At 62.3% G+C, this 20,301-nt stretch overlaps 1 protein-coding gene across 2 annotated transcripts in view; it reads left to right on the top strand.

Annotated features, from left to right (window-relative positions):
• Positions 1-20,301, top strand: part of GGA2 (golgi associated, gamma adaptin ear containing, ARF binding protein 2) — a 29,094-nt gene that overhangs the window by 4,829 nt on the left and 3,964 nt on the right. The window contains exons 2-14 of one of the 2 annotated variants that reach the window (XM_055136600.1): positions 4,751-4,835; positions 6,168-6,243; positions 7,550-7,648; positions 10,098-10,221; positions 11,685-11,788; positions 13,001-13,081; positions 13,188-13,325; positions 14,616-14,697; positions 15,625-15,750; positions 16,760-16,882; positions 17,043-17,071; positions 17,225-17,361; positions 18,955-19,109. In XM_055136600.1, coding sequence (XP_054992575.1) covers positions 4,751-4,835; positions 6,168-6,243; positions 7,550-7,648; positions 10,098-10,221; positions 11,685-11,788; positions 13,001-13,081; positions 13,188-13,325; positions 14,616-14,697; positions 15,625-15,750; positions 16,760-16,882; positions 17,043-17,071; positions 17,225-17,361; positions 18,955-19,109 — 1,359 coding nt within the window. The remainder of the gene's footprint in view (positions 1-4,750; positions 4,836-6,167; positions 6,244-7,549; positions 7,649-10,097; positions 10,222-11,684; positions 11,789-13,000; positions 13,082-13,187; positions 13,326-14,615; positions 14,698-15,624; positions 15,751-16,759; positions 16,883-17,042; positions 17,072-17,224; positions 17,362-18,954; positions 19,110-20,301) is intronic. The other variant, XM_055136601.1, reaches the window with a different exon arrangement.

Raw genomic sequence — 20,301 nt, 5'->3', positions numbered from 1 at the left:
ACCCTGCCCGCTTCACTATCACTCGGGCTCCTTTTTCTCCCCCCACCCCTATTTTTTGCTTTTTGGGTCACACCCGGTGATGCTCAGGGCTTACTCCTGGCTCTGCACTCAGGAATTACTCCTGGCGGTGCTCAGGGGACCCTCTGGGATGCTGGGAATTGAACCCCGTTGGCCTCGTGCAAGGCGAATGCCCTCCCCACTGTGCTATCGTTCCAGCCCCCCCACCTCTTTTTTAAAGGAGATAGTATAGGGGGTAAGACACTGGGTCCAGTCCCCGGCACCCTCTATGGTCCCCAAGAGCCCTGCTAGGAGTGATCTCTGAGCACCGACCCAGGGTAAGCCCCTTAGCACTGCCGGGTGAGGCCCCAAACCAAAATAAAATCAAATAGTGTTTGAAAGTTTGACAGAGGCTTCCTGGGGAGGATCTCGATGTAAAGGTGTGAAACGGAGCGGGGTGCTTGTGCGCCCCTGAGTGCCTCCCTCCGTGGCTGTAGAAGCTGTCAGGGGTGGGAGGGTGAGGGTCGGGGGCATGAGGAAGCAGAGGTCTTCAGTTCCTGGGGTCTGGAGCAGGAGCTAAGGATGGTTGCACATGCAAATCCGTTTCCCAGTAGCAGTCCCCACCCCGATTATGCTGGGGGCCGAGATGGAGCCGGGGGTGGGGGGGGACACTGGGAGAGGCCAGTGAGAGGGAGAGAAGGACCGCTGAGAGTCGGGGCTCTCAGCCGTGGCCCTGGGGCCCCTGGGGCTGAGGAGTTCTGTGTTGTGGGCCCCGTCCTGTGTTGGAGGGAGTTTCACGGAAAACCCCATCGACCCTCTGGATGCAGGAGCCCCCAGCCCCTTTCGTGGCACCCGAAGATGCAACAGGATGGCCCCTGGGGGAAGGTGCACCCGTGAGACCTGAAGCTGGGGCTGGAGCGTTAGTCCGGTGGGTCCGGCTGACTCGGGCTCAGTCTTCGGCACCACATATGGTCCCCCGGAGCCCTGCCAGGAGTAAGCCCCCAGCACCGCCAGGTGTGACCCTCCGAAACAGCAACAGGAACCCAAAGCAAGCGTTTAAGGATGGACTTGTAGGGGGTTAGCGCTATAGTACAGTGGGTAGGGCGCTCGCCTTGTCCGATCCCCGGCATCCCTTACGGGGGTCTCCGCCAGGAGTGATTCCTAAGGGCAGAGCCAGGAGTAAGCCCTGAGCATCGCCGGGTGTGACCCCAAAACCACCACAGAAGTATGGACTTTAAGAGGTCAAGTTGGGACGTCAGACATATGTCTTGGTGTTGTTGTCTGTGTGTGTGTGTGTGTGTGTGTGTGTGTTTGGACATCAGAGATATGTCTTGGTGGTGCTGTGTGTGTGTGTGTGTAGAGATGGCAGTAGTGGAGAGCACCCCAGGGGGGTCTTTCGAGGACCCCTGAGTCGGGGTCTCGCTCTGGCGGCTGAGTCTCTGCCAGAGAAGAGTGAAAATCCCACTGGGGGCATCGCAGACCGCAAGAGTGAATCAGGCCGACCCTTGGCCTAGCCGCTGGCCCCAGCTCCGATCAGGCCCTCTGGGGGCCGAGGCAGGAAGCAGCTGGGGCTGGCTGAGCCTGAGCCCCCCGCTGGGCACCAGGAAGCTGTCTGGGCCTCACAAGTGCCCCCGGCAGGGGCCTCCCTGCCCTGCACAGCCCAGCCGCCTGCCCTGGGTTTATTTTGGTCCCAGGCGCCCCTGTGGGGAGAGATAGCCCTGTCCTGTGCGGGTGCTCCCGGCGTTAACCCTCCCCGTGCCAGGCCTCTGGGCTCCCGGGGTTACTGCTCAGCGCCACTGCCCGCGTGGCCCAGGAGACCTTTTTCCGTCCTGACACACCCTGTCCTGCCTCTCCTCCGGTCCTTTGCCCCCCAGGGGTGGGGGAGAGGTCTGGGTGGCAGGGCCAGCACCGCATGTTAGAGCACGTGCAGGCAAGTGCTCCTGGCTCTGTGCTCAGGGGTCACTCCTGATTCTGTGCTCAGGGATGATTCCTAGCTCTGCGCTCAGGGCTCATTCCCGGCTCTGGGCTCAGGGGTCTCTCATGGCTCTGTGCTCAGGGCTCACTCCTGGCTCTGGGCTCAGGGGTCTCATGGCTCCGTGCTCAGGGTTCATGCCTGATTCTGTGCTCAGGGATCCCGTCTGGCTCTGTGCTCAGGGCTCACTCCTGATTCTGTGCTCAGGGGTCTCTCATGGCTCTGTGCTCAGGGCTTACTCTAGGCTCTGTGCTCAGGACCTACTCCCGGCTCTGTGCTCAGGGCTCACCCCTGGTAAGGCTCAGGGGGTCGGCGCCGGCCGGGCGTGTGCAGTGCACTGCCGGCACCCCAGGGAGTGCTTCGATGACAGGGCCCTTCCCAGGGAAGTGTGTGTCCTCTGAGCTCCTCCTCTCTCTCGGGCTCAGACAGACGCCCTGTGGTGGGCCTGGGGCTCGCCTGAGTGGCAGCGGGAGTGGTCTGGAGCAGGACCCCGTGGGGGGGAGGGTGCCGAGGGCTCCTAATGTGGTCTCTGCCGGCCTGTGTTCTGCTCAGGGGTCTGCCGTGTGCCGAAGATGTTGCTTTTTTTAAGGCGAATTCATGAGTGGTCTCTGCCCAGCGGGGAGTCTTGGGGGGCTGGAGAATCAGAGCCGGACTTCTCCCCGTGCCCCCTCGGCCGTGCCCCACTGCCCCTGGCAGCCCTGGGGACCAGGCAGGCGGTGCAGGGCCCCTGGGGGTCCTTTCCTGTGTGTCGGGGACCCCTTCATTCCCGGGCCCGCGGGAGCACACAGGAAAGATTCATCCGCTCATTCCGGCCCAGGGGCCCCGTGGACCCTCCGGCCTCGGGGAGCTGAGATGCTGGGTCCAGAAAGGCCAAGGAACCGGACCCCGGGGAAGGCCTCACTCTGGGGGTCCCCGGGACGGAACTTCATTCTCCCTTTGTGGTTTCTCCTATGAAACCGGGAGATCCTAGCTCCCTACCGAGCACTTAAAGGCGGGGGTGTGTTTTGAAAACGGTGGCGTCCATGCGTGGTCCCACGTCAAAGGATGGTTGCTGTCATTGTGACTGTTTGGGGGCTAGAATAAACCTTGGCCGAATCCTCCTGACTCAGGATCGAGTAGCGAGGGCCAGAGTGAGGGCTGTGCATGCGGGAAGCCCTGGAGCAAGCCCCAGCACCCCATGGTTCCCGAGCAACCCTGGAGCACTGAACTGGGAGTAACTCCTAAGCACTGTGAGCAGCCCTGGAGCACTGAGCTGGGATAACTCCTAAGCACTGTGAGCAGCCCTGGAGCACTGAGCTGGGAGTAACTCCTAAGTACTTTGCCACCAAGCCAAAAAAAAAGGAAAGAAAGAAAAGTTGGGTTTTGAAACCGGAACTGTCTCAGACTCCTGAGATCATCGTGTGGCTTGGTCACGGCCAAGGGCATGCGGCTTAGCTTGGCGGGGTTTTCTTCCTTCCGGTGGGGAGGCGGGGGCTGGAGCTCTGTCCTCGTCCAGTCCCTGCTCGAGTGTGAGTGCTCTCCTCTCGTGCACCCTCACCTTGGAGCAGACAGAGGCTCCTCAAGCTTTGGGGGTGCAGAGTCACAGACGACGCCGACCCCCTGGGTCAGACTCCACAGGAGTCGCTGCCTTAGGAGTTCATTGGATCGAACCCGGGTCTTCCCCCGTGCAGAGAAGGCCGGAGCCCCACCTCCCGGCTGCGTCCCCAGCCAAAGAAGGAGGCGACCTCCAGCCGGGAGTCTTTCTGTTTGACTTGGGTTTGGGGCTTTGGGGAGGTGGTGCTCAGGGATCACTCCGGGTGGGGTCCTGGGGACCGTCTGGCGTGTCCAGGGCTCCGTGTGCGAGGCTGCGCCCTTCCCGCTGCTCCGTCTCTCCGGCCCCCCTCCTGAGCTCTGCTCAGACACTCTCTCTCCGTCTCAGGGTCCTTCCCCTTTAGGCCAGGGAGAGGATCCTGGCGAGGCAGAGCCCTTCCCGCCTCCTGCCTCTCCCACCCGTGCACCGGCTTTGCACTTAGGGGATCCCCCAAGCCCTGGGAGGGCCCAAACAGAAACCGCCAGAAATAAAAAGCCAAGTTCCTGAGAAAGGCGCTGGTTTCCTCTTTTCTGGGGAACTCAGGCTCAGGAGCCAAGGTCGTGCCCCCCGGAGGATCGGGGGTGGAAATCCCCTTTCTTTGAGGGGGGCGGGAGTCTGCTGGAGATAGAGCCCAGCCTTCAGGCTTCAGCTCAGACCCAGGAGGCTGCGCTTGATCCCCTCTCTGCCCCCAAAGGGGCCCCGTTATAAAAGAGGGGCAGGGGGGCTGGGGGGGGGACAGGGCCGTGCTCCTCCCTCAGGGCACAGCCAGGTGCCTGCCTCTTCGTGGCGTTTTTTGAAAATGGGTGATGGTTGTGGGGCCACATCTGGCAGTGCTCAAGAGTCAGGGCTAACTCTTTTTTTTTTTTCTTTTGCTTTTTGCGTCACACCTACACAGGGGTATTCCTGGCTCTGCACTCAGGAATCACCCCTGGCGGTGCTCAGGGGACCCTATGGGATGCTGGGAATTGAACCCGGGTCAGCCACATGCAAGGCAAATGCCCTCCCCACTGTGCTATCGCTCCAGCCCCTCGGGGCTGCCTCTTGACTCTTCACTCAGGAAATCGCTCCTGGCAGTGCTCGGGGGACCATGAGGGGGTGCCGGGTATCGAACCCAGGTCAGCCGCCTGCAGGGCAAGCGCCCTCGTACTCTTGAGCAAGTGCTGTTGCCTCTGGCCCCTGACGGCGCTTTCCCTTCCTGTCCCCTCTGGCAGACAAAGCCACCGACCCAAGCACCCCCGAGCAGGACTGGTCAGCGATCCAGAACTTCTGCGAGCAAGTGAACACTGACCCCAGCGGGTAAGGCGGCCTCTGGCCTCTGGGGACGCTGCCTGTGGCCGCTCCCGCCCCACCCCAGGATCTGCCCAGAGTGTATTTCCTCTAGAAGCAGCAAGTTTATGTGGTTTCAATTTTTTTTTTTTAATTTATTTGGCTCTTTGGGTCCCACCCAGCGGTGCTCAGGGGTTACTCCTGGCTCTGCACTCAGGAATTACTCTTGGCTATGCGCAGGGGACCCTATGGGATGTCAGGGATCGAACCCAGGTCGGCTGTGTGCAAGGCAAATGCCCCCACCACTGTACAGTACTCTGACCCCTCATGTCGTTTTTTGTTTGTTTGTTTGCTTTTTGGGTCACACCCGGCGATGCTCAGGGGTCACTCCTGGCTCTGCACTCAGGAACCACTCCTGGCGGTGCTCAGGGGACCATATGGGGTGCTGGGATTCGAACCCGGGTTGGCTGCATACAAGGCAGACGCCCTATCACTGCACCCCCTCATGGGTTTTTTTTCCTTCAAAATGATAACAGAACGGGTTTGTTTGTTCATTTTCTTTCTTTTTAAAATTTTATGTGGGGGGACACTCCTTGCAGTGCTCAGGGATCTTGTGGGGTCCCGGGGACGGTGCCCAGGTCTCTGGCCATGGAAGGCCAGCGCCCCACCTGCTGGACTGTCCTGCAACCAGAGCCTGCGTGTCTTTTTTCTTTTTTTTTTCCTTTTTGGGCCACACCTGGCCATGCACAGGGGTCACTCCTGGCTCTGTACTCAGGAATCACTCCTGGCGGTGCTCAGAGGCCATATGGGATGCTGGGAATCAAACCCGGGTCGGCCGTGTGCGAGGCCAACGCCCTCCCCGCTGTGCTCTGGCTCCAGCCCCGAGCCAGTGTGTCTTACAACAAAGCAGGAAGAGGTTTTGTGTTCCCTTTCCGAAGCGTCTGAGTAGGGATGGAGGAATCCAGTCAGGGGTTGGAGCAGTAGCTCAGCGGCTAGGGCGTTGGCCTCGCACGTGGCCGACCCGGATTCCGTTCCCGACACCAACTCTGGTCCCCCGAGCACCGCCAGGAGTGATTCCCTGGAGTGCAGAGCCAGGAGTCAGCCCCGAGCACCACCGAGTGTGGGACCCCCAGTAGATTGGCTGCTGTTGAGTCCATGTCATGCCGAATCTGAGGCACCGACCATGTCCCCCCGCGTGGGCGTTTCCCGAGTGTCTCTCCCCGGCCCGCAGGAAGGCCTCCACGCTCTTGCCGCCAGAGGGTGGGGGCGAGGTGCTGGCCTGGGCTGGGGGCGTCAGCCCCAACACGGGGTGGCCTCCCAGTCCCCGGGGCCGACCCCTCCGCCTGTCTCTGCCCCCCTCAGCCCCACGCAGGCGCCCTGGCTGCTGGCGCACAAGATCCAGTCCCCGCAGGAGAAGGAGGCGCTGTATGCGCTGATGGTGAGTCAGCCCTGGGAGGGCTCTCGGCACCTGTCTCCCCCGGCCGGGAGGAGGCCTGCGATGGGGGGATGCAGGGGCCCAGAGCACCCCGTCCTCCATCTGTCTCTGGAGGGTGGGGAGAGGAGGTAGAGGAGGAGGAGGAAGGGAGGGGGAGGAGGAAGGGGAGTAGGGGGAGGAAGATGAAGGGGAGGAGAAGGAAGGAAGAGGGAGCAGGAAGAGGGGGGAGGAGGGGGAGGAAATGAAGGAGACACGAGGAGGAGGAGGAGGAGGAGGAGGAGGAGGAGGAGGAGGAGGAAGAAAGAGGAGGAGGGGGAGGAAGATGAAGGGGTAGGGAGGGGGAGGGGGAGGGGGAGGAGGAGGAAGTGAAGGAGGCAAGAGGAGGAGGAGGAGGACTTCATTCCTTCCCCCTCTCGGGTCAGCCTGGCCTGTCCAGTGCCCGCGGGTGGGCCTGGTGGTGTGAGCGACACTCCCTGGGAAGAGACACCCCGGCCCAGTGCTTGGGGCCCCGCCTGGCTGGAACTAGTTTCCTACTCTTAAGGAGAAAATGCAGTTTTGTTTTTGAAATCACTGTCATATCACGTCATCCCGTTGTTCATCCGTTTGCTCAAGCGGGCGCCAGTAACGTCTTCACCTGTCCCTGTCGCGTGCTAGTGTTGCCCGATGGCGTCTGCTCGCTCCTGCTTTTGGCATCTTGGCATATCGAATACATCACGGGGCGCTTGCCAGGCTCGGCCGTGGTTTTTAAAATAGGCTCTTGAATATTTTTTTTCCTTCACTTTTTTTTTTTCCACACCCGGTGCTGCTCAGGGGTTACTCCAGGCTCTGTGCTCAGGAGACCACACTGCAGGTGCTGCCGGGGATCGACCCTGGGCCAGGCCACCTGCAGTCAGGTGCCCTCCCCGCAGTCGCTGTCGTGTGGCTCTGGCCTCGTCTTCTGGGAGCTGCAAGAAGGCCCCACGTGGCCACTCACGCAACGACCCCCAAGTCCCTGGGCTCTGCCCCCAAGGAGAGACTCGGCCCCTGATGCCGTCACCTCCATGTGGACGGAGCGAGCCCGGGGCACCCCCGTCCTCCCTTCCCCGGCGCAGGGCCCAGGCAGGGGAGCGTGGGACGGGGCTTTCTTGAGTGAGAAATGTCGCCTTCTTGCCCTTGCCCCGGGACCCCAGTGTCCTGGATCTTGAGGGAACGCCCACCAGGCTTCCCGTCATTGCCCCTCAGGTTTGAGCCGGGGCGGGGCCGGGGGGAGGGTGGGGGCGTTGGTGTCTCCCCTTCTCATGCCTGCCCCCCGCCTTCCCCACCCCTGCAGGTGCTGGAGACGTGTGTGAACTACTGTGGGGAGAAGTTCCACAGCGAGGTGGCCAAGTTCCGCTTCCTGAACGAGCTGATCAAGGTGCTCTCCCCCAAGGTGAGGGCCAGAGGGGGCCGAGGGCCCGTCCCGCCCCACCCCCTGCGCTGGCCGCCGCGCACTTTGCTTCACGCTTAGGTTCCAGGTCAGGTTTCAGGGGCCCGAGGGCCGTACCTGCCGGTGCCCGGGGGACCATGCGTGGCGCCGGGAACCGAACCCGGGCCTCCCAGTGCCGGCGTGAGCTCTGCCTCTCGGACGCTCTCCCCCCGGCCCTGCCTGATGTTTTGCTTTGTTTTGGGGCCACACCCGGCGGTGCTCAGGGCTGACTCCTGGCGGTGCTCGGGGGGCCCTATAGGGTGCCGGGGACCAAACCCAGGGGGGCCATGTGCACGGCCAGTGCCCGGCCTACCGTGCTCTCTCTCCGGCCCCCGCCTGAGATTTTTCTGGCCTAGTGATTGAGTGCTGCCTCAGCCCTCCCCGCCACCCCTCCCCGCCCCCCGGGCCCCAGGGGACCCTGGGAGCGGCCTTGCTGGTGTGCCCAGCCCCTCCCGAGTGTGCCCACTCGGCGGGCGGTTTGCGTTATTGAGCATGGTGCCCAGGGGGTGGGGAATTACGGCATTTCTGACATTCAGGAAATTCCAAGGGGCTTTGAAACCCGGGGACAGGAACTAGGTACAGAGACCAGATAGAGGCTTGTTTTATTTATGTTCGTTTTTCGGCCACACCCAGCAGTGCTCAGTGGCTACCAGCAGCCTCTTGGTTGGGGGTCACCCCAGGTGGTGGTTGGGGGGACCTGGGGGTCCCAGGGGTCCAGCCTGGGCCCCTCAGACCCAGAACCTGCGCTCCTGCTCTTACTGGTCTTTTCTTTCTTTCTTTTTTTTGGGGGGGGTCACACCCGGCAATGCTCAGGGGTTTCTCCTGGCTCTGCACTCAGGAATTACCCCTGGCGGTGCTCAGCGGACCATATGGGATGCTGGGATTCGAACCCGGGTTGGTCGCGTGCAAGGCAAACGCCCTACCCCCTGTGCTATCACTCCAGCCCCACTGGTCTTTTCTTAATTGGCCCCTACCCCAGTCAGAAACCCCAGCCCCAGGTCTGGGAGACGCACAGGGGGTGGGTGTGCCGGCTGTGCGTGAGGCTCTGAGCTCTGTCCCACAGGGCCCCCCGTCCCCTGCCCCCCCACCTCAGCACCGCCTTGCAGAGCCCAGTGCCTGGAGCCTCGGGCCTGCACGGCCGGGCCGGGTGCTGCTGGGAGAGGGCCCGGCCCCAGCCACTGCTTGGGGAACCCCATCAAAGGTGTGTCTCTGGGCAGGAGGGAGAGATCGAGAGTTTTCCACCCCTGGACCCTCCTGGGGTCCCGAATCAGGTGTTGGGCAAAGTCCCTGCCCCCCACAAAAGATGCGCGCCTCCAGTGTTTGTTTTCTGACTTTTGGGGTCACACCCGGCGATGCTCAGGGGTTCCTCCTGGCTCTGCACTCAGGAATCACTCCTGGCGGTGCTCAGGGGACCCTGTGGGATGTTGGGGATCGAACCTGGGTCGGCCACATCCAAGGCAAATGCCCTCCCAGCTGTACTGTTGTTCTGGCCCTGCTTCTTGTGTTTCTTTTTTTCTTTTTTTGTATGTTCCATATTCTTTTCTTTTCTTTCTTTATTTTTTTAATTGAATCACTGTGAGATGCAGTTACAAAACGTTCATGTTTGAGTTTGTGTCGTACAATGATCGAACACCCATTCCCTCCACCAGTGCACATTCTCCACCAACATGTCCCCAGTACTAACACACACACACACACACACACACACACACACACACACACACAGTTTCCAACCCTCCCCCTGCCTCCGTGGCAGACAGTTTCCCCCATACTCTCTCTCTCCTTTGGGCATCATGGTTTGCAGTACAGATACTGAGAGGCCGTCATGTTTGGGCCTTTGTTTACTTTCTGCACGCGCCAATGTTTCTAGCCCGGGCATATGAAGACACCTTCACCTTCACCGCCTCCTCTGCCCTACCTCTCCCTCCCCCTTCTCCCTCCTCCCTCCTTCCTCCCAGCAGTGCTCAGCGCTCAGGGCTTTTCCCTGAGGTGCTCGGGAGACCGCGTGGTCCCGAGGATGGGCCCCAGGTCCCGTGCACGCAGAGCGTGTGCTCCCGCCCACGGGAGTCTCTCCAGCCTGGGCGCTTTCTTCAGAGCAGATCGGAGAGCCAGAGCGAGAGTACAGGGGTGAGGCACTGGTCTTCCACATTCCCGACCCTGGCTCCCTCAAGCACTGCCAAGAGAGACTCCTGAGCACTGAGCCAGGAGTCAGCGCCAGGTGTGGCCCCGCTTCCTCTTTCCCCCCTTCACCACAAAACAGGGCTGTTTGGAAGTCGATCCCCGGACAGGCAGATCGCGCTCGGGCCAGAGGTCGCTCACGGGGCTCCCTCTGCTTGTGCTGCCGCCCCCACCCCCCATGGCCGAGCGCACGGGTGCCCAGCCGGCACCGTCACGTCCCCCGTTTCCCTTCCAGTACCTGGGGGCCTGGAGCACGGAGACGGTGAAAGGCCGGGTCATCGAGATCCTCTACAGTTGGACCGTGTGGTTCCCGGAGGACATGAAGATCCGGGATGCCTATCAGATGCTGAAGAAGCAAGGTCAGTGCACCCGAGGCCCGGCCGGGCCCGGCGGAGGCAGCTGACCACCCCGTCCCGCGGGCTGCAGGAGCGGCTCGAGGGAGGCAGCCGTGGCTGTGGTGTCCCTCCCGGGTGAGCCCGAGGGCGTGGGGTGTCAGGCCGCGCTGGTCTGCCCAGACCTGGCCCCGGCAGCTCTGGGTCCCCTTTGCCCTGACCCTCCCGGAAGGCCCCGTCCTGTCGCCTCAGCAGTGACCGTCTCTGCTCCCGGTCGCCTTGGCCTTGCGCAGGCTCTGTCCTGGGCGCTGGGCGGGACCAGGGCCACCCAAACTGGGCCAGGGGCTTACTCCGCCCCTCTCCCCCAGAAAGCGCCAGGTTTACCTTTTATTTAATTTGTTTGTTTATTTATTTATCTATTTATTTATTTATTGTTTAGTTTTTTGTTTTGTTTTTTGGGTCACACCTGGCAATGCACAGGGGTTACTCCTGGCTCTGCACTCAGGAATCACTCCTGGCAGTGCTCGGGGGCCATATATATGGGATGCTGGGAATCAAACCCGGGTCGGCCGCGTGCAAGGTGAACGCCCTACCCGCTGTACTACTGCTCCAGCCCCTGCTTTTTATTTTTAATTTTGGGGTGGAAAGGCCGTGCCCAGCTGTGCTCAGGGGTCGCTTCTGGCAGTGCTCAGGGGCCCATATGGGGTGCCAGGGACGGAGCTGGGGTGGGCTGCGGGCAACACCAGTGCCCTCCTGCTGTGCTATCTCTGGCCCCCACGGTTACCCCCCGCCCTGTGGCAGGGGTATGTGCAGGGAGAGCACATTGTGGGGGGCACCCCAGAGCGGGCCCCCCATGAAGGGCCTGTGCCTCTCGTGTTGCTGGACCCCCCTGCTGTCCTGCTGGCTCACATCCGCCTGTAAAAAGTTCAGAAAAACGGGCAGGAGTGACACTGCAGCGGGGAGGGCACTGGCCTTGCAGGCAGCCGGCTCGGGTTTGATCCCCGGCACCCTGTAGGGTCCCGAAGCTCTGTCAGGAGTGAACCCCAAGCTCAGAGCCAAGAGCCGGCCCCGAGCAGCCCTGGCTGTGGCCCCAGCACAGCTTCGCAGAGCTCTGAGCTGAGCTGAGTCCTGGCGGCGCCACCCTTCCTGAGATTGATGGCCCCCCGCCGCCTGCTGTGCTGACGCCCGCCTCCGCTCCCGCCTTCCCGTGTGGTGGGGGACCCGCCGTCGGCTCTCCCTGCACACGCACCCGGGGAGCCCCGAGTCCTGCTGGACGATGTGAACCCGCCCGGAAGGGTCAGTGGTGCCCGGTCAGGCCCACGGCTGCCCTCTGGCTTGGGTGACGCTCGTGTCCCACCCTGGGGTGGTGCCTTGGGTCCTTGAGGGAGGTGGTGGCAGAGTAAGGGGGGATGGGGGGCTTGAGGGGGCTGATGGGGCTTCCAGGCCTCCTGCTGGGCCTGTGCCTTCAGCTCCTGACCTGTTTGTCTCAGGGATCGTCAAGCAGGACCCCAAGCTGCCCGCGGATAGGATCCTGCCCCCGCCCTCCCCCTGGCCCAAGAGCTCCATCTTCGACGCGGATGAGGAAAAGTCGAAGGTACGGCCTTGCCCGGGGCCCCCCAGAGTGAGGCTGCAGGGGGGCCCGCGTGGGTGCTCTCGGCCCGGGTGTCGGGTTGACTGGGCTGTGTGGGGCCGAGGTGTGTTTAGTGTCACCCCCAAATTCTAGGCCTGGTCTCACGGATCACTCTGGAGCATCTCCGGGGGCCACTAGAGCACTGGTGTTTTCGCTTATTGGTTCATATTTCTTTCTTGGAGCCTCCCAGGCTGTGCTAAGGAGACCAGGGAGTGTCCCCTCAGCACACGGGGAGTGTCCCCTCAGCACACGGGGAGTGTCCCCTCAGCACACGGGGAGAGCGTCCCCAGCACACGGGGAGAGTGTCCCCTCAGCACAAGAAGGGGGAGATTGTCCCCTCAGCACATGGGGAGAGTGTCCCCTCAGCACATGGAAGGGGGAGATTGTCCCCTCAGCACACGGAAGGGGGAGAGTGTCCCCTCAGCACATGGGGAGAGCGTCCCCTCAGCACACGGGGGGAGTACACAGGGTTGCCTCAGCCCTTGGGACATCTGTCTTTAGAGGTGGCCCGCTCTCCTGGGGAGGGTACATAGAGTCCTCTCCCTCAACCCTCTTGAAACTTGTGGCCGCACAGGGAAGGACACCTGCTTGGGTCCGACCTCCGCAGCGCACACGTGCCCTGCGCATCCCCGGGAGTGGCCCTTCCCGGGAGCCAGAATGTCAGGACAGCCTGACCTGCAGTGAAGGACCACCCTTCTTTAGGAAAGCTGTCCTTACACTAAGAAATGAACCTCTTCTCGGGAGAATGTCAGAACACATTGTGTGAGTTTCTGAGCAGCTCCCGAGATGACTGTCACGCGCCCGCCGTCAGGGCTCGCGCACCCTGCGTCACTGAAAACGGGCACGTATTGTTGCTTCCCCATTTTGCCTACTTCCTCATGGAATCAATTACAAAAAACCAGCTTGAGAGAAAGAAAGAGTTTTTGCAAAGCCTTGTCTCGCTCCCGTTCTTCCTTCTTCCACTGAGCACCCTCTCCCGGTCACCCCCGTTGACAAGTCCCGCGGGACGGGACAACCCTTGAGAATTTCGGAGTATGACCCCAGCCTGCCCCGGAAAAAATACATCGTCTGAGAGGAAGCCGGTGCCTGGGGGTTGTCCTGCCCCCGCGCTGGCCCTGCAGTGGTCCTGGGGTCGGCGGGGAGGGTCTCCACTTCTCCCTCCTGTTTGCCCGGCAGCTTCTGACGCGGCTTCTCAAGAGCAGCCACCCCGAGGACCTGCAGGCCGCGAACCAGCTGATCCAGAGCCTGGTCAAGGAGGTGGGCGCCCCCCCCCGGCCCCCCACCCCGGCGCCCACAGCAGGGTGGGTGGGCGAGGGACCGCCCTGAGCCCCCCCACGGAGCCTCGGGCCCTTGCTTCCCCCAGGAGCAGGAGAAGTCGGAGAAGGCATCCCGGAGGGCCAGCGCGGTGGAGGAGGTTCGGAGCCACGTGCGGGCGCTGCAGGAGATGCTGAGCGTGTACCGCAGGCCCGGCCAGGCGCCCCCGGACCAGGCGGCTCTGCAGGTGCGCCACCGGCGTTTCCCTCACCGCCCCCCGAGTCCTCAGTGCCCCGTGTTCCTGGGGAGCGGGTGACTCAGAGGGGAGGGGGCGCCTGGGTGAAGCTTGGTTCCCCCAACCCCTGGCCAAGGAGGGTGCCCGGGAGCTCCCTGCAGAGGCCACACCTGTCCGGCACCCCCTTGCCTCTGGCTCTGCCGCCCGGAGTCCCTGGGGCGGCACCCAGAGAGATTGTTCTGTTCTGGGGCCACTCCTGGCTCCGCACTCAGGAATCACTCCTGGCGGTACCCGGGCACCCTGTGGGATGCCGGGAATCGAACCTGGGTCTGCCGCAGGCAGGGCAAACGCTAGACCCATTGTACTATGGCCCTGGCCCCTGGGAACCCCCTCTTTATTTATTCGTTTGTTTTTTGCTTTTTTTTGGGGGGGTCACACCCGGTGATGCACAGGGCTGACTCCTGGCTCTGCACTCAGGAATGACTCCTGGCAGTGCCTGGGGGACCCTTGCTGGGAATCGAACCTGGGTCGACCACGTGCAAGGCAAACGCCCTCCCTGCTGTGCTATCACTCCGGCCCTGGGAATTCCCCTCTTTAAAGCTTGCAGCAGGTTGTGCTCCTGCTCACGGGGCTCCTTCCCGCTCAGGCAGGGCGTCTCTTGCCCCTGCACCCCTCGACTCGCCCGTCGCGCCCTCTGCTCCTGTGCACGGAGAGAGGGAAGCTGAGCTGTCCAGACACACGCGCTCGTCTCCGTCTGGCACGTGAGACTGAAAAAGTGGGGCGCGGTGTATTGACGAGGGGCCGGAGCAGCAGTGCTGCGGGGGAGGGCGTTTGCCTTGGACGTGGCTGACCTGGGTTCCATCCCCGGCATCCCATAGGGTCCCAGTCACCACCAGGAGTCACTCCTGAGTGTACAGCCAGGAATGTGACCCAAAAAGCCAAAAAAAAATTTTTTATGGAGTCTCTGTGAATTGCAGAGTTACAGACTTGTTCATGATTGCGTTTCAGGGGTGTAGTTTCGGAGCAACCAGCCCTTCCCAGCGTCCACTTCTGCCCCACCAGAGTCCCCCTTTTCCCTCCCGCCCCCCTACCCATCCCCTGGCCGGCCTCCGGGCAGACACTTGTGCCTTTTCCTCGTTTATGCCCTGTGGCTCCCAGTACTGTCCCTGAGACCGCCTCCTGCGTGTCTCGCTTCCTCCTTTGAGTGCCCGGTCCTCGTCCAGTGACCGGTCCCCCTGTCACGGCCCTGGGGCGGGGACAGCTGCCCTGCAGGGCTGTGATGGCCACTCTCTCTCCCCGCAGGTCGTCTACGAGCGCTGTGAGAAGCTGCGGCCCACCCTGTTCCGCCTCGCCAGTGACACCACGGACGACGATGACGCGCTCGGTAGGGCCCCGCCCTCGAGACTCGGCCCGGCCCAGCGGCAGGGGCCCCGGTTCTGGGCACGCGCAGCGCCCGCGCTGGCTCGGAAGGACCGGGAAGTGCGAACTTGGTGGAGAGCATAGGACAGGGGTGGAGTGTGAGGGGTCGGGGGGTAATGGACGGGAGGGACAGGGCCGGGAACCTGGGAGACCCTGACCCATGGGGGTAGCAGGACTGGCTGTGCCCAGGGGCCCCCTGAGTGCGGCCGGCCCACGAGGAGCAGAAGGCAAGGGCACTAGGGCCCTGGGGAGCTCTGATACCTGCACGCAGGGAATGTACCTGTCTGGACAGCGTGTGTGTGTGTGTGTGTGTGTGTGTGTGTGTGTGTGTGTGTGTGTGTGTGTGTGTGTGTGTGTGTGTGTGTGTGTGTGTGTGTGTGAGAACCTGAACCTGTCTGGACAGTGTGTGTGTGTGTGCGCGCGCGCGTGTGTGCGTGTGCATGCAGGGAATGAACCTGTCTGGACTGTGTGTGTGTATGAACTTGGAGAGAGAGGGAGAGGGAGAGGGAGAGGGAGAGAAAAAAAATGAGAATGTGTGTGTGTATGAACCTGTCTGGACTGTGTGTGTGTGTGTGTGTGTGTGTGCGTGCGCGCGCAGAGAATGAACCTGTCTGGACTCTGTGTGAGTGTGTGTGTGTGTGTGTGTATGAACCTGTCTGGACAGTGTGTGTGTGTGTCTACACCCAGCAGTGCTCAGGGATCACTCCTGGCAGTGTGTGGGGTTCCTTATGGGGTGCTTCGGGTTGAATCCGGGTCCGCTGTGTGCAAGGCAAGTGTTTCACCTGTTCTGTTGCTCCAGCCCCGCAGTTTATACTTTTCATTTGGGGGAAAAATACGTAAAAAGTAGCCAGCGCCCAGTTCCTCGTCGCCACAGCTGCCTCTCTCCCCGCAGCGGAGATCCTGCAGGCCAACGACCTCCTCACGCAGGGCGTCCTGCTCTACAAGCAGGTGGTGGAGGGCCGTGTCATCTCCGGGACCCCCGCGGCCGGCCCCGGGGCGGCCTTACCCGGCCCCAGAGGTACGCGCGGAGACGCCGGCAGGTCGGGGTGACAGGGCTGGGATGTGGGAATGTGGCCCTCGCCCCCTGGCTCTGAGCGTGGGCCTGATGGCCACCAGCTGGCTGCCAGGCCGGGCCCCGCGTTGGCGACAGACAGGCGGGGTGGGGACCCTGGGGTTGGAGTCCCTTGTCTCCCGGAGCGGGGACAGCAGCGTTCCGTGTCGGTGAGCTGCAAAGCCCTGGCTGGAACACCTGAGTCAGGAGTGCCCAGAGGCGCCTGGGCATCTGGATTTGTTTGTTTGGGGGGTCACACCCAGCAGTGCTCAGGGCTACTCCTGGCTCTGCAGTCAGGAATCATCCCGGCGGTGCTCAGGGGATCGTAAGGGATGCTGGGATCCATCTCAAGTCGGTCGCGTGCAAGGCAAACGTCCTCCCCGCTGTACTGTGGCTCTGACCATTTTTTTCTTCCTATTTTTTTTTTGGCGGGGGAGGGAAGGGGGACACGTCGGGCTGTTTTCAGGGCTTCCTCCTGGTGCTGTGTCCGGGGCTCACTCCTGGCACGGCTCTGGGGACCATAAGCTGGGGACCCAGCCCCACGTGTCCATGTCGAGGCAAGCGCCTTACATCTCTCTAGCCTGGGTCTGCCTTTTCCTTTCTTTTTCTTTCTCAGGCGGAGGCTTAGCGGGGCGCTGGGGGTGTTCTGTGTTTCGGCCACCCCCGGCTCCGGGCTTGGGATAGCTCCTGACGGTACCGGGGTGGAGCCTGGGTCTCGGCGTGTGGGGCCCGTGCTCCGGGCGCGGCCTTCCGGCGATTCTGGTCACTGCCCAGGACGTCCCCGGCCGGCCTGGAAGGTGGAGGGGGGGCCAGTGCTGCCAGTGGCCCGGCCGAGGGGGACGCTATGTGGCCTCCAGCGCAGGCTCTGCCTCCCCCAGACCCTCAGCTGAGCGGGGAGGTTCCCCTGGGTGCGCTGATGCGGGAGAGGCCAGCAGGCTCTGCCCCCTGTCCGACTGTCCCCGTTCCGTCTGTCCAGCCGTGGAGAGCCTGGCGTCCAGCACGGAGAGCTGCTCCCTGATTGACCTGGAGGCGGACGGTGGCTCTGAGCCCGACGGGACAGGGACCCCCTCTCTGCTTCACCAGGACCTGGCAGCCCTCGGTGAGGGGTGGGGGCTCTGGGACCACTTGTCCCGCTGGGGAGGGGGGTCCCATCCTCGGAGGGAGCCCCGCCAGAGGCCAGGGCCCTGCTGTCCCGCGCGCGGCCCCCCAGTGCTGCGGAACGGCCCTGACGTGCCCCTCGCGCTCTGCCTTCCTCCCAGGGATCAGCGACGCGCCGGTCGCCAGCAAGGTAAGGACCCCCTCCCTTCAGGGGAGCGTGGGGCCCGGGGAGGGGGCGCGCACAACCTCTGCCCCCACCCAGGAAGTGGACTCGGGCGGGGCGGGCGGGGGTGGCCCTGCCCCCTAGGCAGCGCGGTCCGTCACCCCACGCCTGCTCGGGCAGGGGCCTGCTCAGGGCCTGTGGAAGGAGCAGACGCCCCCCCTGGCCGCCACCCTGCCCGGCAGCGCTGGGACCCCCGGCTCGCCTGCACAGCGGAACCTGCTGGATCTCCTCTCGCCGCAGCCGTCTCCCAGGCCCCTGTGAGTACTGGGGGGGGCAGCCCGGTCAGGGTGACAGGCTCAGTGCGGCCGAGTGTCCCAAGTGCTCATGCTGAGTGCTCAATGCGGCTAAGTGTTCCGAGTGCTCGTGCTGAGTACTCTGCGTGGCCGAGTGTCCCGAGTGCTCATACTGAGTGCTCAGTGTGGCTAAGTGTTCTGAGCATGTGGCCGAGTGTCCCGAGTGCTCATGCTGAGTACTCCGTGTGTCCGAGTGTCCCGAGTGCTCATGCTGAGTGCTCCGTGTGGCTGAGTATATCCCGAGTGCTCACGGCAGGCGAGAGTGCTGAGTGCTCAGTACATCAGAGCATCCAGAGTGCTCACTGCAGCTAAGTGCTCATCTGGTTCCGGGGCTTGACTCCAGCTCTCCCGCCTTCCCCTCTGAACCACAGCCCTTGCCCTTCCTGAGCCCTTTCCTCACTGAATTCTTATCGGCCACCCCCAGAGGCAGGTGCTAAGTGATTCCCATGTCACTGGTAGTGAAACTGAGACACAGGCTATAGACTTGTCCTCAGAGCCCGTGAGGGAGGGGTTCCGGGGCTCAGCCGCGGGTCCTCATGTCCTGTGTGACGTGTCGTACTTGCTCACAGCCCACACAAGTCCTCCTGAGTGTTGACCGTTGATGTGCAGGGCAGGAAGTGCTCGGGGCTGGTGCTGGGGACCACAGGGCCTGGCTGTCATGTGGGAGCTCTGGGCTTGATCCCCAGCACCGCACGGTCCCCTGAGCACTGTTGGACGTGGCTCCTAAACAAACAGAAAATACATTTGTGTGTGTGTGTGTGTAACCACACATGGCGATGCTCAGGGTTTACTCCTGGCAGACCCACGGGTGTCTGGTAGCAGACCCAGGTCTACCGCATACGAGGCAAACCCCCTACCACTGTACTGTCACTTGGCCCAGAAAATACATTTTACGAAGGACTGGCATAGCCTCCTGGTGTAGACCCCTCTCGTGTCCTGGCATCACTCCCCAGCGCATCCCCAGAAACCACAGTGCTGAATTCTTATCTTTGCGGAGGTCACTGTGAGGGCTAGTGAGTGGCCATCGGGCAGTGCCTGGCAGTGCTGGGAGGTCAGGTGGGGCTGGGATTGAGCACCCGCAGTGTCTGGAGGTCACTGCACTTACCTGTAATTATTATCCTCGTTACAGCCTTGGGTTGGGTGCTACCCCCTAATTAGTATCATGGTTCTAGCCTCGGTTTGGCTACTTACCTGTAATCAGTATCATCCTTACAGCCTCAGTTTGGGGGCCCCACCTGGTAGGACTTGGGGCGTATTCCCGGCCCTGGGCTCAGACATCTCTCCTGGTGTGGCTTGGGGGGGGGTCCCTATGGGGTGCTGGGGATTGAACCCAGACCAGCTCTCTGTAAGGCAAGCACCCTGCCCGCAGTGCTAGCTCTCGGGTCCTACTGCTCTTTATTTTGGGGAGTGTGTCTGGGGGCACATCCATGGCTGCGGGGGCAGCGCTGCATGTCGGCCGCTCAGGGGTCACCCCTGGTGTGCTGGGGGGCCCGTGCAGTGCTGGGGGTCTCCCTGACATCGGCTCTGGCTAGCCCGGGTGCATGTCTCTCTCTGTAGGAATCCCTCTTCGCAGAAGAGTCTCCCCAAGGAGGGGCCCCTCGGCCCCAAGGCGTCCCCGGGCTGGTCCTGGGAGGCCGGCCCTTTGGCCTCTTCGTCCTCACAGAACACGCCTCTGGCTCACGTCTTCGTCCCCCTGGAGTCTGTGAAGCCCAGTAAGTGGCAGTTCCGCCCTGGCCTTCCCCTTCCAGGGTGCTCAGCTTTCCCCACTCTGGGTGAGGGCAGCCACCCCTGAACCAGGGAGGGTTGCGGGGGGCAGGGGGGCAGAGAGGGGTGGGAGAGGTGCTTTGAGGTCTCTGCTGTGCCTTTGCGGAAATGTTTTTTCTCTGGGGTGGGGCTGAGGTACAGCGGGGAGGCGCTGGCCGTGCACGCGGCTCACCTGGGTTTGAACCCTGGTATTCCACTCGTCCCCCAAGCCAGGAGGGAATCCGAGTGTGGAGCCAGGATTCAGCCCAGGCTACTGCCAGGTGGCTCCATCACCCTGCTCCTACAACCCCCCCCCCACAAATAAAAAACTGAACCCAGGGCTGGAGCAATAGCACAGCAGGTAGGGCGTTTGCCTTGCATGCGGCCAACCCAGGTTCGATTCCCAGCATCCCGTAGGGTCCCCTGAGCACTGCCAGGAGTAATTCCTGAGTACAAAGCCAGGAGTGACCCCTGTGCATCACCAGGTGTGACCCAAAAAGCAGAAAAAAATAAATAAATAAAAAACTGAACCCTGTAGGACTTGCTTTGGAAGGTCATTGAATGTCATCGAGGTGTCAGTTTGAAGAACTGTGTTGCTTTTGCCGTTAGGTAGTGTGTGGGGGTTGGAATATTGGTCCAGCATGTAGGGCTTAGGCGTCTCTCCTGGTGGGTCTTGGGGGACCCTGGGAATCGAACCCAGGTCGGCTGTATGTAAGGCCGGCACCCTGCCCACGGTGCTCGCTCTCTGTGGGGATGGAGGTTTGCATGCAGTGAGGGACAGAGACCATGTGTTAGCTGGGTAGGGCCGGAGCTTTATTGATTGATCTGTTGATCCGTCCCACTTTGTTTAAACACTGTTGCTTACCATGGTCCGTTACACGCATCCGTGTCCCAGTGCCCCCCAGCCCCCGCCACCACTGTCACCTTCCCTCCACCATGGTCCCAACCACCCCTCAGGCCTGCCCTGTCACAGGCCCACAATGAATTTTTTTTTTCTTTTTTGGGTCACACCCGGCGATGCACAGGGGTTACTCCTGGCTCTGCACTCAGGAATTACTCCTGGTGGTGCTCAGGGGACCCTGTGGGATGCTGGGGATCGAACTTGGGTCAGCCGTGTGCAAGGCAAACGCCCTCCCCGCTGTGCTGTCGCTCCGGCCTGCA

This window comes from Sorex araneus, chromosome 4 (assembly GCF_027595985.1).
Source record: "Sorex araneus isolate mSorAra2 chromosome 4, mSorAra2.pri, whole genome shotgun sequence".
NCBI classification, from domain to species: Eukaryota; Metazoa; Chordata; class Mammalia; order Eulipotyphla; family Soricidae; genus Sorex; species Sorex araneus.
Note: the sequence above shows the minus strand (reverse complement) of the source record. Positions and strands in the feature narration are given on the sequence as shown.